Source organism: Acomys minous (assembly GCF_964271855.1).
Source record: "Acomys minous genome assembly, chromosome: 8".
NCBI classification, from domain to species: domain Eukaryota; kingdom Metazoa; phylum Chordata; class Mammalia; order Rodentia; family Muridae; genus Acomys; species Acomys minous.
The window spans coordinates 27,204,176-27,218,018 of record NC_140489.1 but is presented as its reverse complement, the minus strand read 5'-3'; the positions used below and the strand labels follow the sequence as shown (position 1 = coordinate 27,218,018).

General features: G+C 40.6%; 1 protein-coding gene across 4 annotated transcripts in view; it reads right to left on the bottom strand.

The window, feature by feature from the left end:
- The window catches only part of CEP128 (centrosomal protein 128), a 361,366-nt gene that overhangs the window by 234,862 nt on the left and 112,661 nt on the right, over nucleotides 1–13,843 (bottom strand). For all 4 annotated transcript variants that reach the window (XR_014780873.1, XM_084791446.1, XM_084791448.1 and 1 more), the window contains exons 15-16: nucleotides 8,563–8,913; nucleotides 1,077–1,727 (exon numbers count right to left, since the gene is read on the bottom strand). Coding sequence is in view for 3 of the 4 variants with exons in the window: in XM_084791446.1 (XP_084647572.1) it covers nucleotides 1,077–1,727; nucleotides 8,563–8,913 (1,002 nt within the window). In the remaining variant the exon portion in view is untranslated. The remainder of the gene's footprint in view (nucleotides 1–1,076; nucleotides 1,728–8,562; nucleotides 8,914–13,843) is intronic.

The following is a 13,843-nucleotide window of genomic DNA, read 5'->3' as shown; positions in this document are numbered from 1 at the left end:
CTTAGTAGCATGCAACAATAGTGCGCCTTAATCCTGTGGGGTCAAGGACTAATAGCAACATCTCTCCTTTTGTTCTCCCTCCATTCATTTGCCTACTGAGCAAATACAAGCAAGTTATTAGAACATGAGAAATAAATGAAGCACTGATGATAACAGAACAAATACAACTTTTCCTGAGTTTCATTCTGACTAAAGGAAATTAAAAACATAAATAAATAATATGGAACCAATACCATTTAAGTACAATAGAGAAAAAGCAAAGTAGGGAGACGGAGACACGTGCAACCGCGTGATATCTAGTGACTGTTCTGCATGATGTTAATGCCAACGCTAATAGACTTTAAAAACATCTCAACAAATGCAAGGGCTCAATTAGGAAAGCAGCTTCGATGTGAAACAGAAAGAGTAAATCACAGAGGCCTTGGGTTTCTGCGTCCGACATGCTGTGTCTCTCTAGTTACCATAGGAATAAAGATTGTGGCTAGAGCTTCTATGGCCTTGTCAAATCTTTGCCTTTTGTATTTTAGGACATCATAAACGTTGAATGAGGGCACGTTTCAGGTCCAGGACTTACTGCCACCTCTACCTTTCCTGAACTCCCAAAATAGCTAAAAAGTGGCACTCAAAGAAAGAATAAGCAGGCTACCAAGATGAGACTTGATAGCTTATGACCATACAGTGAGGCAGGAGGTCCCCCTCGGTGGTCTAGAGGAAGGAAATAGGGTGAAAGCGGGAGGGAGGGAGGAACGGGAGGATACAAGTGATGAGATAACAACTGAGTTTTAATCTGAATAAATTAATTAAATAAAAAAATAAAAATAAATAATTAAAAATAAATGTTCTCTTTAAAGGGTTCCCATGCTCTGAAATAGATGCTCCCAGGTGGCTGCTATAACTCATTTCAATCTGTCCAAACAGACATGAATAAACCTCTTTATTGTATGTTTTATCTTCCCTGCCATGCCTGGGAATACCAAACGATCTCTAAAAGTTTATGCTTTATTAACTTCATGAGCCACCAGAAAAAAGAAAAAAAAAATTCTGTCGGTGTCATCAAGACAACTGAGCACAGGTACCTTCAGCGTCCTGATGTGGTTCTCTGCTTCGCTCTTCTCTTTCTTAAAGTGCTTCATCAGCTCCTGGATGTTCTGCTCGTGCTTCGTCTTCACGCTGTGCAGCGAGGAGGTGAGATCTTCCAGCTCCCTCTGGTGAACATCTCGTTCTAACTTCAGCTGTGTGGCAATGGTGGCCATTTCCTCTTCTTTAGATTTTGCCTGGGCTGTCAGCTCAGAAAGGTCCCTGAGTACAGCTTTCTTGGCTCTCTCTTCCTCAGCCAACTTATTAGCGAGCTCCGCTCGGATGGCACTCAAGTCCTTGACCGACTCTTGCATCTCAAGGAGTTTGACTTTGTCCTGGGACTGGCTCTCCTTTAGCTTCGTGATTTCTTCCTCCAGGTGAACTTTCTCAGCTTTTAACTGGCTTTGAATCTTATTCTGTCTTTTCAACTCACTTTCCAGTCTTTGGATGGTGTCGAGGGAATTCTTGACGTCCAGTTCGAGTTCAGCTTGGTGAGACAGAAGGTCACTGAGTTTCTTCTCCTTGCAGTCAAGCTCCTCCTCCTGCAAGGCACGCTTGCTTAAAATGTCATTCACTTCCTTCCTGAGATTCTCAATCTGCTGTAATGCTGCATACAGCTGGCTTTTCAATTCATCCTTCTCTTTTAGAATCTAGTGGGTTATGAATAAAAAGCAAAAGCAGAAGAAAAGAAGGTTAATACAAAATACACCATGGATCTTCCAAATAATAAAATAAAATTTAATCCATAAGGAGAAGAAAATTTCACAAAACCATATTTTACAAATGTTAATGATAAGTAATTTTAGACTGAGATACACATATAGTCATTATATAGCTACGGAGAATCACATATCATAATATACCACACTGGTGTGAACATGTATTTCAGATACCTGTTACTAAAATGTACTAATCTACAGTGATCAAAATTTACTTAAATATAAGATGAAAATAAGGCAGAGGAATGAAGGAGGGACACAAACTTCTATTGTGACTTTCTAGACACTGAAATATTAAAACATTATGAAGAGTAACAGTAACGCATATTCCAGTGAGACTCAGAAAGAAGAGATAAAAGATAACATGGGGAGCCTACACAACATCTAAAAGAGGTGTGTCACTTGTGGTAAACCAATCAAATAATGCCAATACCTGACAAGCAACACAGCAACGAGCAACCACAAGGATGGGCATAAGCACTTTAAGGGGAGCACAGGTTGGGAAACTACTCAAGAGAAACACAACCTAGCGGGTATGAGATTACACTGGGTAACAGAGGTCAAGACCCAACCATCCCGGTCTGCGATTCCCACCACACACTCATTACAAATGACAACAACAGCCAGTGAAGCCACAATTCTTCCCCCACACACACAATGGCACCATGAGCAATACTTATGTTTGTTGCCAATACTTAACATACCATCTTCTCTATGATTTTGTAGTTTTAGTTTTTGCTTTTTCCTTTTTCCTTCTGAGAAAAATTCTGTGTACATTTATGAGATGTAGTAGGATAAAAATTAAGATTCCTCTCAGAATCTGAAAGGTCAATCTGAAACAGTTACCTATAGTTTATATAATTACATAAAATGACATCCATATACATCTGTATTAATGAAAAGGTAAACTGGGGGGACAAAGGAGACACCCTCAAAAAAAAAAGAAATCAAGGAGAAGTAAGAAATAGAGGGTAGGAGACTGTGGAGAAAGTGTATTCAAAACACCATACATACATACACACATACATACATACATACATACATACATACATACATACATACATACACACATAACTGAAATAAATAAGATGAAATAAAAAGGAAGAAAGGGAGTAAGTGTTTAACAGTTATACCATAAATAAGTCTATGACATGAGTATTATTAATCATTTACCTTCAAAATGATAATAATAAATTCATGTTATAACTCAGTGCAATGGCTTTCTCTAGATGGTGGAACCATGTTCCTGGGCTTCCCAGACTCCAGAACTATGAGCCCAATAAAATTCTGTTGTTTATTCTCACCCTGTACCCTTCTATGAGAAGTAACAACTTTGTATAAGCTGAAATAAGAGCTACAATTCCAGAAATCAAAGAGAAACACCTTTTTAAAGGAATCACTGTATTTGTTCCACTAAAGAAGATGGAAATACCCTGTATGGATATTGTGGCAAGAATGTAAGAGGAGACAGCTTAAGTGCATGATTCAGGTTCGGAAAAGATAGAGCAAACACCCAAGAACGAGTTCGGAGGCCTCCAGCTGAAGATGAAGGTGGTGCCTCACGACATAACTCTAAGTGGTAACATATTCTCCTCCTGGCATTGGTTTAAGTAGCAGGAATCTTTCTTTTCTCATAATGCAACAGGCCCAGAAATACAACTGTTCAGTAAGCACCCTTTGAATCTTAGGCCCTGCTACACTACAGTTCTCTAGGGTTCACCTTCTTCCCAAGATCATATCAATTCACACACACACACAAAAAAAATGACAGCTCGAGCTGGAAAACTGTAGGAGGCTGGCCAGGTCTGGAACTTCTTTGCCATTATAAGTTCCTGAAAAGCAAGTTTTCAGTGGTAGAGGAGAGAGAGAAAGAGTCAGAGGAGTCAGAGGGGTCAGGGAGGCACCAAGAGAACATAGCCCACAGCATCAGGTACCCAGGACTCATGGGAACTCTCAGAGATCAGGAAGCCTGTAAGGCTCTGACCTAGTCCTCTGCATCATATTGAACATATGAATATTAATATATTCATTGTCATATATTCAAGTAATATTCATATAATATTGATAACCCTTCTGGTTAAGGGCTGGGTGTGCTAAGACTGAGATTTTGGAACTAAAGGTGTGAACAAGGAACAATTACAGACAGAGAAGAATCTGAGTAGAGTGACTTGAGGGCCTCTGTAAAGTAGGACCATGGTGAAGATTGAGATACGGACTTCAGTGAGATCCTGACAAACTCTAAATAAGGAATGCAAGAATTCCATTTAAGACGTAGGAGGAGGGAGAGATGGGTGCCAAACCCCTTGAGAGATTTGGAAACAAGCACAATGGGGGAAAAAACAAACAAAACAAAACCACTCTCTGGGCACTTTGATGACAATTCTGGTAGACTCAGGTCCCAGCACACTGTACAGGCAGGACAACCTGGAGGTCAGAAGTGCTAGTGATGGCACAGTGCCCAATCCCTCCACATGAGGCCTTGCCTGGTTTCAGAAGACGGCTGCCTCAGACTCCATGTCTGCCACTACAAAGAATCTTACTAGGGTTACTCTTGTAGACTCCATGGAGTTTCCACTGTACTAGGTTTCCACCTCACCCCCAAATGCCCCCAATTTCATCCATTTCTCCCAGTATTTTCTCCCTTTCAGAGACTTCCTCTGATGGGAGCAGATGCAGAGTCCCACAGCCAAGCACTTGGCAGAGCTCAGGGACTCCTGCAGAGGAAGAGAGGAGCCAGAGGAGCCAGAGCAGTCAGGGATGCATCAAGAGAACAGAGCCCACGGAATCAGCTGACCAGGGCTTATGGGAACTCGCAGAGATCAGAGAGCCCCTAAGGGTCTGACCCAGTCCTCTGAATATATATTATCTCTGCGAAGTTTGGTGTTCTTGTGGTAATCCTAACAGTGGAAGCACGGGTGAGGGGGGCTGCCCTGACCCTTCTGCCTACTTCTGGGACCCCTTTCCTCTTACAGGGTTGCCTTGTCCAGCCCTGGTGGGATGGTTTGTGCCTGATCTTATTGTAGCTTGTAATGCTCTGTTGGTTTCTGTCCTTGGGAGGCCTGCTCTTTTCTGAGGGGAGGAGGGCAGGGGAAGGGGAGATATGAGGGAGGTAAGAGGACAGAGGGAAAGGAAAGAGGGAAAATTGCACTCAGGATGCAACATATGAGTGAAGAATATAAATAAATAAATAAAAAAGCTGTGAGGAATAAGAATGGGGAAAAGGATGGCATTATCTAAACCTTGGTAAGAGTAGGAAAAAAGGCAACTCCTCCAAGGCCTCCCACCAATGTCCATATCACCACTGTAATTTTACTAAGAGGTACATAGGGGAGGTTTTAATATTTTCTCCATTTGGAAAAAATGCATAAAATACGAATACTTTCTAAACTGCATCTCAGAGGCTTCAGCACCTGCTCAAGAAGTGGAACACATCAGCAATGAGCCTTCTTACCTTAAACTGTTAAAATGGCTCAGCTCTTAGAGGACAGCACATAACCTCCTCAGCAGGGGACAAAGTCATAGACGGCAAAGATGGCAAATGAAGATTCTTAAAGCCAAACACGATCAAGCGAAAAGCTCAGTACACAAGGCAGTCGATAATTCTGCCAACTTATCGGAACAAAGAGAGGAAACGGGGAGGAGTGTGAGCTGTACTAACAACAGAATAGGAAAGCACGGGGAAAGTTACAAGTGCCGCACACTATATCCAGACCCAGGTTCCTAATGCTTCCTCTTTACTTTTCAAAGCACATCAGAAAACCAAGGCTTTCCACCAGCACTTAAAAAGAAAACCGGAAACTAAACTACCCTAATGGACAGGCAGCTCACTGGAGCTGTGGAAGCACTGCACTCTCACCGGGTGTTCATCTGCGCATAATCATCCCTGGTCAAAATTCCTATGTCCTCTCCTTGAAGGAAAGAAAATGGTCTGACCCTTCTTGCTTTCTGATGCCAGTTTTCTGTGATTATATATGCTTTTGCTTAAAACTATATGTCCCTTAGTAAGCAAAATAGATTTGTGGCATGTGACCAAGATTCTATAAATGTATATAAGAAGAATAGAAGAAATACGGGGGATTTAAAGACAAGTATTTAGTCTTTTAATACACTTTTAAGTGGCAAATCTTAGAGCGGAATATAAATTATGCTACAAAGAGAAACAGACTAGGCATAGAATAATTTACAAATGGAAAAACTGTACCATATGACCACAGAAAATGGACCAGGAAAGCTCCAAAGCTATGCATTAAATAATTAATTCATTCTTTAGATTACAAGATGTTATATTTGTAAGTACCATTTTTACTTTAAAATACATTTGCAAATATACCCAAGAGTCATTTTATGAGACTAATTAGCTAAAAATAAAAAAGTAGAATGTATTATGCCTTAAGGTGTTTTTGTGATTTGTATTAAAAATTAAATATTAAGTAAATATTCCTTATAGGCAATATTCAACAAGCTGTTTTCTCTCCCTCTTTTTGCTACGTGTGTGTGTGTGTGTGTGTGTGTGTGTGTGTGTGTGTGTGTGTGTGTGTGTGTGTATTACTGGGAATTGAACCCAGGGCACTGAATACCCCAATGACCTATGACCCCAGCCCAACATAAAATGTCCTCCTCTATTACTTTCAACGAACCTGACATTTGGTGTTTTGGCTAACCTACTGACCAAGAAGTCCCTCAGATGCACCAGTCTCTGGTCCCCAATCCTGATATCACCGATGTGTACCACTGTACCTAGCTTTTATGTGAATTTTTATGACCCAGTCTAAGGACTCACACTTGTACAGCAGGTATGGGCCATCATCCAAGCTGCTAGATATTTTTACATTTTTCCAAGATGATTCACCACATATTTAGCATCACAGATTTACTGGACACTTGGAGCCTCAGTGTAGCATTTCTAATCCCTTCCCTCTTGATTACCCATGCTCACACTGTGACATGCAGCATTAATTTTTAAGGTTTTTAAAGGAGAAATTACAATGCCTGCTGTGATAATTGTAATCCTACCCTAACTAAAGCAATCACTTTAGAACTACTTCTCTGCTTATCATCAGTAATGCTAAGTGATAAAAAAATAATTTTATCAGGAATATTCTGGGAAATGATTGTTTAATAATTCTTAGTATTCTGAAAATTGAATCTAGTAAGTGCTCAGCACCATAAATTGGGACGCTGCCTGGTGGCATAGACTCTTGTAAATTTTCTCTAATGAAGTAAGAATCCCTATATTACTTTCTCACATACTCTGGTGCCTCACCTTTGACCATGTCCCCTGGAGGGGGAGACCTGGTGGCACTCAGAAGAAGGACAGCAGGTTACAAAGAAGAGACTTGATACCCTATGAGCATATACAGGGGGAGGTAATCCCCCTCAGGAACAGTCATAGGGAAGGGGAATAAGGGGAAAAGAGGAGGGAGGGAAGAATGGGGGGATACAAGGGATGGGATAACCATTGAGATGTAACAAGAATAAATTAATAAAGAAAAAAATAAAATAAAATAAAATAAAATAAAAGGGAAAAAAAAAGAAGTAAGAATCCCTAGATAGCTCACAGCCAATCGATACCAACTTTCTGCTCTCTAGCTGCCTTTCCATACAAGCTTGTTCATGAAACGAGTTGCCAGACCAGGCTAACAGCAGTATAATCAAGGTAGAGGAATTTGCTCAGATCAAATCAATTTAGAGTCAAGTACACAGCTTTAGGAGTACTTTCCATCCTGGCAACCAGCCACTCACTGTGTGTCAGATGAGTTCAGATGAAAGGCACTCAACAGTGAATACAAATTCCTTGATCTTAAATCTGAAAAAGTGCAAACTTAAAAGATAAGGCCTCGTGGTGGTGACATCTGACCCAAAACAAGTATCAGCCATTATAAATAATGATATATAAATAAAGTCAATTGATCTGATAAATATAAGCATCCTGAATTTTCATTTTTTGATATTATTGTTAGTTTTTCCTAAAAGAGACTGCTTAACCAAGTGATTATTCTGGACCATTTTGAGTTCTTGACAAACAAGAAAGTACATATGATAAACCAAGAACCAAACATGGACCAAGAAAAAAAATCATGACTTTGCTTTTTATTCTTATTAACATGTGTTTAGTTCAACCCAAGGATACAGTTGAAAATCAACAGAGGAACATCAAATCTACTGAATGTAACTGATTATGCAAGAGACAAGAAACACGACTACATAGAAAGCTTTCCGCAGGGCTTTCTGTTGCTGTCAGGAGAGCACACAGTAGCCATAAGGAGCCTTGTGGTCTGGAGGATGCTCTGCCAAGAAGACTACCAGTGTTGCTCATTTAGATCAGCCTCCTGTAACACCGTTCAGAGGACATTAGTGACTACTACACTCCCAACATGCTTCTTTCCACCCTATCCTTAAAGCAAAATACTAAACAAATGAGATTTTAAAACACATGCAGTAGGGAAAGCCACGTGATGTTAAGAACGATTGAGTGACATTTTTCCTCTGGAAAGTTAGAATATTGAAAAATAATTCACTTTAGGAAACTCCATAAGCTAAACTGACACAGAAGGCTGAAGATCCCTCAACTCTGAAAAGCCTCCAAATATTAAAATATTTTCAAAGATTTTTAAAATCCAAACTCTAAATAATGTTTTCCCTTTAACTAGACAATATTTAACGGCTCTTTGTGTAAGGACATATTGATATGTATAGACACAGCACGGTCCTTAAGCGTTTATTCACAGGAGGGATAAACTAGGGGTTAAGAACCTGGCTCTTATACCTGACTGTTCTTTTCTGTCAGCTGCTCAAGGGATTCAGCTTGTTTCTCCAATGCCCGTTCCAACTTCTTATGCTTCAGCTTCCACTGGCGGATGGAGTCCTGCGCCTTGGCCTTCAGCTCCTCTCTCCTCTTCTCTGCCTCCTGTCGCAGGGCTTCTGACCTCTGGAACTCACTGAGGTAGTGCTCTGCCTGCTTGGTGGCATCCTCCGCATGTTGGCTCAGCTCTGAGATCTGCAGGTCAGCGTGCTTACGATTGGCCTCACAGGTCTCAAAGTGATTCTGGATCTCTTTAAGTTGGTCCAGCATCTGCAGCTGTTGTTTCTCCCTGTTCTCCAAGTCACGTGTTAGATTCTAGGAATTAAGCACAGGGAACACTAAGGTTAAATTCTCGTCAAGGTTGGTTGTGTACCATGCAAACCAAGACACTCTATTGTCACTACTGTACTCTATTGTCACTGAGACAAAAGTCATCACCATCCAATTTCATTCGCAATCAATCTAGAATGTACAATTCATTCTGTGTATTTTATAGTCAAATTAGCTAGGAATAAACTATTACCTCTCTTTCACACTACATCTTTCTAATTGTCACAAAAATAGAAAGCTAGGGGGGAAGTATGTTATTTTAGTAAAACCCTGGTGCTTTGTTCAACTGAAGCAATATCAGTGATTTAAAATGTGTCAGGATATTAGGAACCTCATAGGAGTTATGTAGCACTTCACTTTCTGACAGCACATGAAACTTTATTATAATAAAATAACAAATCAGTAACAATAACATGCGCATTAACGATGGAAGCACCATTGTAGATAACACTGTACTTCAAAGTTCCTTTCAAAGGTTTCCTATGATGTGGCCACATTTATTTCCAGCACGGCAATGTAATAAGTCTGAACACTTCTCTCAAGCTGATAGTATAGATTTCACTGTAGTATAGATTTTAAAATAAACTTATTTATTCAGGACATTTCTTTAGTCAAGGCAAGTATCTTAAAATCTAGCTTTCCTCAAAGGGGAGACACTGAAAGGGAAGTTTTACATTTGCAAATTTACTCTAAATCATGATGAATAATGCATATTTGATATGAGAATAATTAAATATTCAATTCAAAAATGAGAGGATGTTGGTTTATATGAGTAAAACAATGCTATTTCACTCATAAAGCCTTGTGAATAAGTCACAAGTGCAGAAATAAGTATTTAGTGTTTCACAAGAGATATCCCTCCTAAAAATCACTTTCCTACACCTAAAAATAACAAAAGTAACTCTAAAATATCATTGGTCTTTCACTCTCTAGGAAAGTGGGTCAGAGGGGAGGACACTCTATTGGGACTTTAGGTGAGAAAAGCATGGGAGAATGGGGAAATAGAAGGATCCAGAGGGTCCTAGAAACCTACAAGAAGAACATTATGACGTGTGGATCTGGGTCCAAGGGTCCTGCTCAAACTATGGCACCAGCCAAGGACAATATGTGCAGTATACTTCGAACCCCTACCCAGATCTAGCCAATGGACACAGTTGAGTGGAGAGTGGGGACTGACTCTGACACCAACCCTGGTGCCTCATATTTGACCACGTCCCCTTGATGGGGAGACCTGGTGGCACTCAGAGGAAGGATAGCAGGCTACCAAGAAGAGACTTGATACCCTATGAGCATATACAGGGGGAAGAGGTCCCCCTCAGTCACAGTCATAGGGGAGGGGAGTAGGGGGAAAGCGGGAGGGAAGGAGGAATGGGAGGATACAAGGGATGGGCTAACAATTGAGATGTAATATGAATAAATTAACAAAATATTTTAAAAATAATAAAAAATAAAATATCACTGGTTCAAATAAAAAATGAAGTTAGCAGGCTAGACTGAAGCTGTGTTTCAGAGCAATAAACACCATGTATGCACATGAGGACACTGACAAGTAGGCGGGCTAGAAGCGCTTACAGAGTCCTGACCTCAACAGCACTATTTTTCAGCCTCAATTTCATTAGTCATGATCAATGACTTAAAGCTATGCATTATCCCCCATAGTTCAATAATAACCAAGCTACAAGTCAGAGAACCACATTAGTTAGAAATAAAGGAAGGGAAGGGGGCGGGACAGATCTCCTTAGGAAAGGATGGATGGAAGTGGGGGAGGCTGGAATAGGAGGATCAAGCAGAGAGGGGCAGGGGAGGGAGAGGAGGTGGGGGAAGGGACTACAGGGAGAGACAAGAGTAAGGGCCACTTGTAGGATAGTACAGAAACATAACAGAGTAAAAGCTTTCTAAAATACATACATATAAAAAGGTGATATGAAGGAAATCACCAAATAGAAGCCTGTTTGTTTTCTAATGAGAGACAGAAAGAGGGTAGATCTGGATGAGAGAGGAGTTGGGGAGGAACTGGGAAAAGTAGAGAAAAGAGAAAACATAATCGAGATATATTGTGTAAGAAAAAAATTTTTTCAAAATTAAAAAAAAAGTCATTTTGACATTGTAACAAAAGTTTCTTTTTAAACAAATAGTGCCTTGAAAACAAAGTCATTTTCCAAGCAACAGGTTTGCATTTCCTCAGTTGGCCAAGTTCAAGGAAGCCCAGAAGACCTGAGTCACTTCTTTGTCCACCCAAATCAAACAGTAAACTGAGAACTGCGAGCTTGTTTGCATGGAAAATTCTAAGCTGAGATCAGGGAGCCCTAGTGACTGTGGGTTAGCTGTCCTTTAGACTGAGCACTTCACTAGTATTCTAGAAATCAACCTTCATATGAGCAACAGCCACACGATTCCATATTTGACAACAGAAAGGTGAACTTTGTTGTTTCCTTCTTGTCGGTTTTGGCCGATGATTTATTCGGAAAGCCATTCACAACCAACTCCCGAGTGTAACTCGGGAAAGCAAACGCACATCACAGAGCTGTCTTCAGGTCTCCATTCTACAGTGGGACTGGAGAGACTTTTAGGAAGTGACATAAGCTGAGACCTGGTGACAAGGCGCTGGCAGTAATAAACAACTACAAGTTGCTTCCTTCAGTCCCACCTCTATAGTGAGGCCCCACTGCTGTTTCATTTTGATAACAGGCAACCAAGACTTGCTATACTTAAAAACCTGTCCAAGATCACACACTCTGGATGTGAAGCAACAATGACTGGACCCAGTCTGATTCCAGGGCCTCTGTTTGCCAACTTTTCCAAAATGACCTGATCCTTGAAGGACCCTAAACCTAATACGTCTTTAGTTATCAATCCCACAGTTCCATCTTCATGGAGAACTGATATTCCTAAAGCAAGGTCCTCCCATGCCCTCAGTCCCTAGGTAGATGCTAAGTACCAGTCCACCCAGTTCCCTGACTCCCTTCCTGCGGCTATACCTGACCATCGTCACCCCTGGGCATCCTTTCTGGGTTCCTAACCTCCATATGCTTTAACTACCTGACCATCGTCACCCCTTGGCATCCTTTCTGGGTTCCTAACCTCCATATGCTTTCACTTCAGTCATTTTCTTGCTGACCTCTCAAACTCTCTCTAATCTGTTCATCAGAAAAACTATGGGAGAACTAGGTAGTTTCCTAATCCTTACCACAAGCTCTAAACCCTTTAAGGGGAAAAAGAAATCACACAGAGTATTAGTCAATTCAATCACAAATCAAGGGCCGCCTCTCACCTCTCAGAAATGTTTCCATACCGTTATCCAGTTTATGGTCATTCCAAACTGTCTCCTTTACTACTTTCCCATCTTTCACCCACTTGTAGTATGCAAGCCAACTCTTCCTCCACAGGGTAAATTGAGGCAGTTGAGGCAGGACACCACCAAAATGACCTACCTGTACAACTCTGGTTCTTACCAAGGGCTAATCTGTCTTCCTCTGTGGCCTCTATAGGGCTCTGTCATGGGTACACAAATAAGCCAGAAATGCTAATTCCTGGAGATAACTTCTACCCTGAAGAATTCTATATAGTTAGAAGGTAGAGAATTATCTCAGCCCCTGGAGCATATCACTTCATGGCATGCATTCCCTGCTTAAATGCCAGTCAAGAAACACAGAAATCCCCGATTTAACTAAGAACTCCTTCCCAAACATTATCAAAATGTTATTAGATCTTCGGGCTCAATCTGAAAACTACATACAACTCAATTCCATTTCTAGTCTCATTCTTCAAAGGGGAGAAAATGGTGATGAATACTTATGCTAGCAACCTCAGGTTTGGTGGGATCTAGAATAATATAGAGGACTCAGCACTTTACAGTCAGCCCTATGGTAGAAGTTAGTAAAATGAAAGGATACCATGAAAAATCAGCAAAGGAAAGGGAAACAGAGGCTGAAGCCCAGGGACACGAGGAAAAGTATCCAGTTCTTTCCCAGTGGAGTTAAATGTGAAGCGCGTACCAACCCCTCTAGCAGTAAGCTTGCTTGTAAAATGTCCTCAATTAGGAAAGCTCATTAGAAGGGTTAACTATGGCATGGTCACATACACACCATCTGCTTAACACACATCAAAATTCAAACTCCAAGACAAAAGGCATAGATATTCAACGTAAGCCACATTTTTTACACAATCTAAGCAAAGTAAACAGTAGCAAGGTTTGACTTCAAATTCAGGTTTGACTTCAAATCCCAGCTCTGGGACTCTGCAGCCTGAACCAAAGCGATTCAATTTACAAAATGTTGCCAAAAAAATATCAACCCACACAGATCTCAAAAGCACCTGGAAGAGTAAGTAGCCCATTTAGGGACTTAAGAACAAATAGATTTTTAGATTTGACCAGAGGCCATATTACAATTAGAAAGTTAGTATACAATGTCTACATGTTAGAGAAGGGGGCGGGGGGGGGGGGGAATGACGTGGACTGATCAATACAAGACAAAGTATGTATATGGCACATAAAGGAAAAGCCATACGTCCTTATGAGTCAATTGATATGTCACTGTATTATTTGCCTTAATATGGGCTAACAGAACTTTAATATCTATATAAATGGCCAGAAATAGAAAGGAATCCTGAAATCATCATTACATAAACATTAACACACAGATATTTCTAAAAAAAATGTATAAACCAAGGGGGGGAAAGAATCATAGGATAACTCTTGACATAAATTTAAGTAAAAAAACAAAAAACAAAAACAAAAACAAGAAACCAGGAGCTAGAGTCATAGCACACTGCTAAGGAACTTGCCTAGCATATGCAAAGCCTGGGGATCAACTCCTAATATTGGGGAGAAATAGAAAACAGAAAACTTCCTTTCTTGCTGGGCATGCTGGCTCAAGCACGGTATCCTCAATACTTGGGAAGCTGAGGCAGGAGG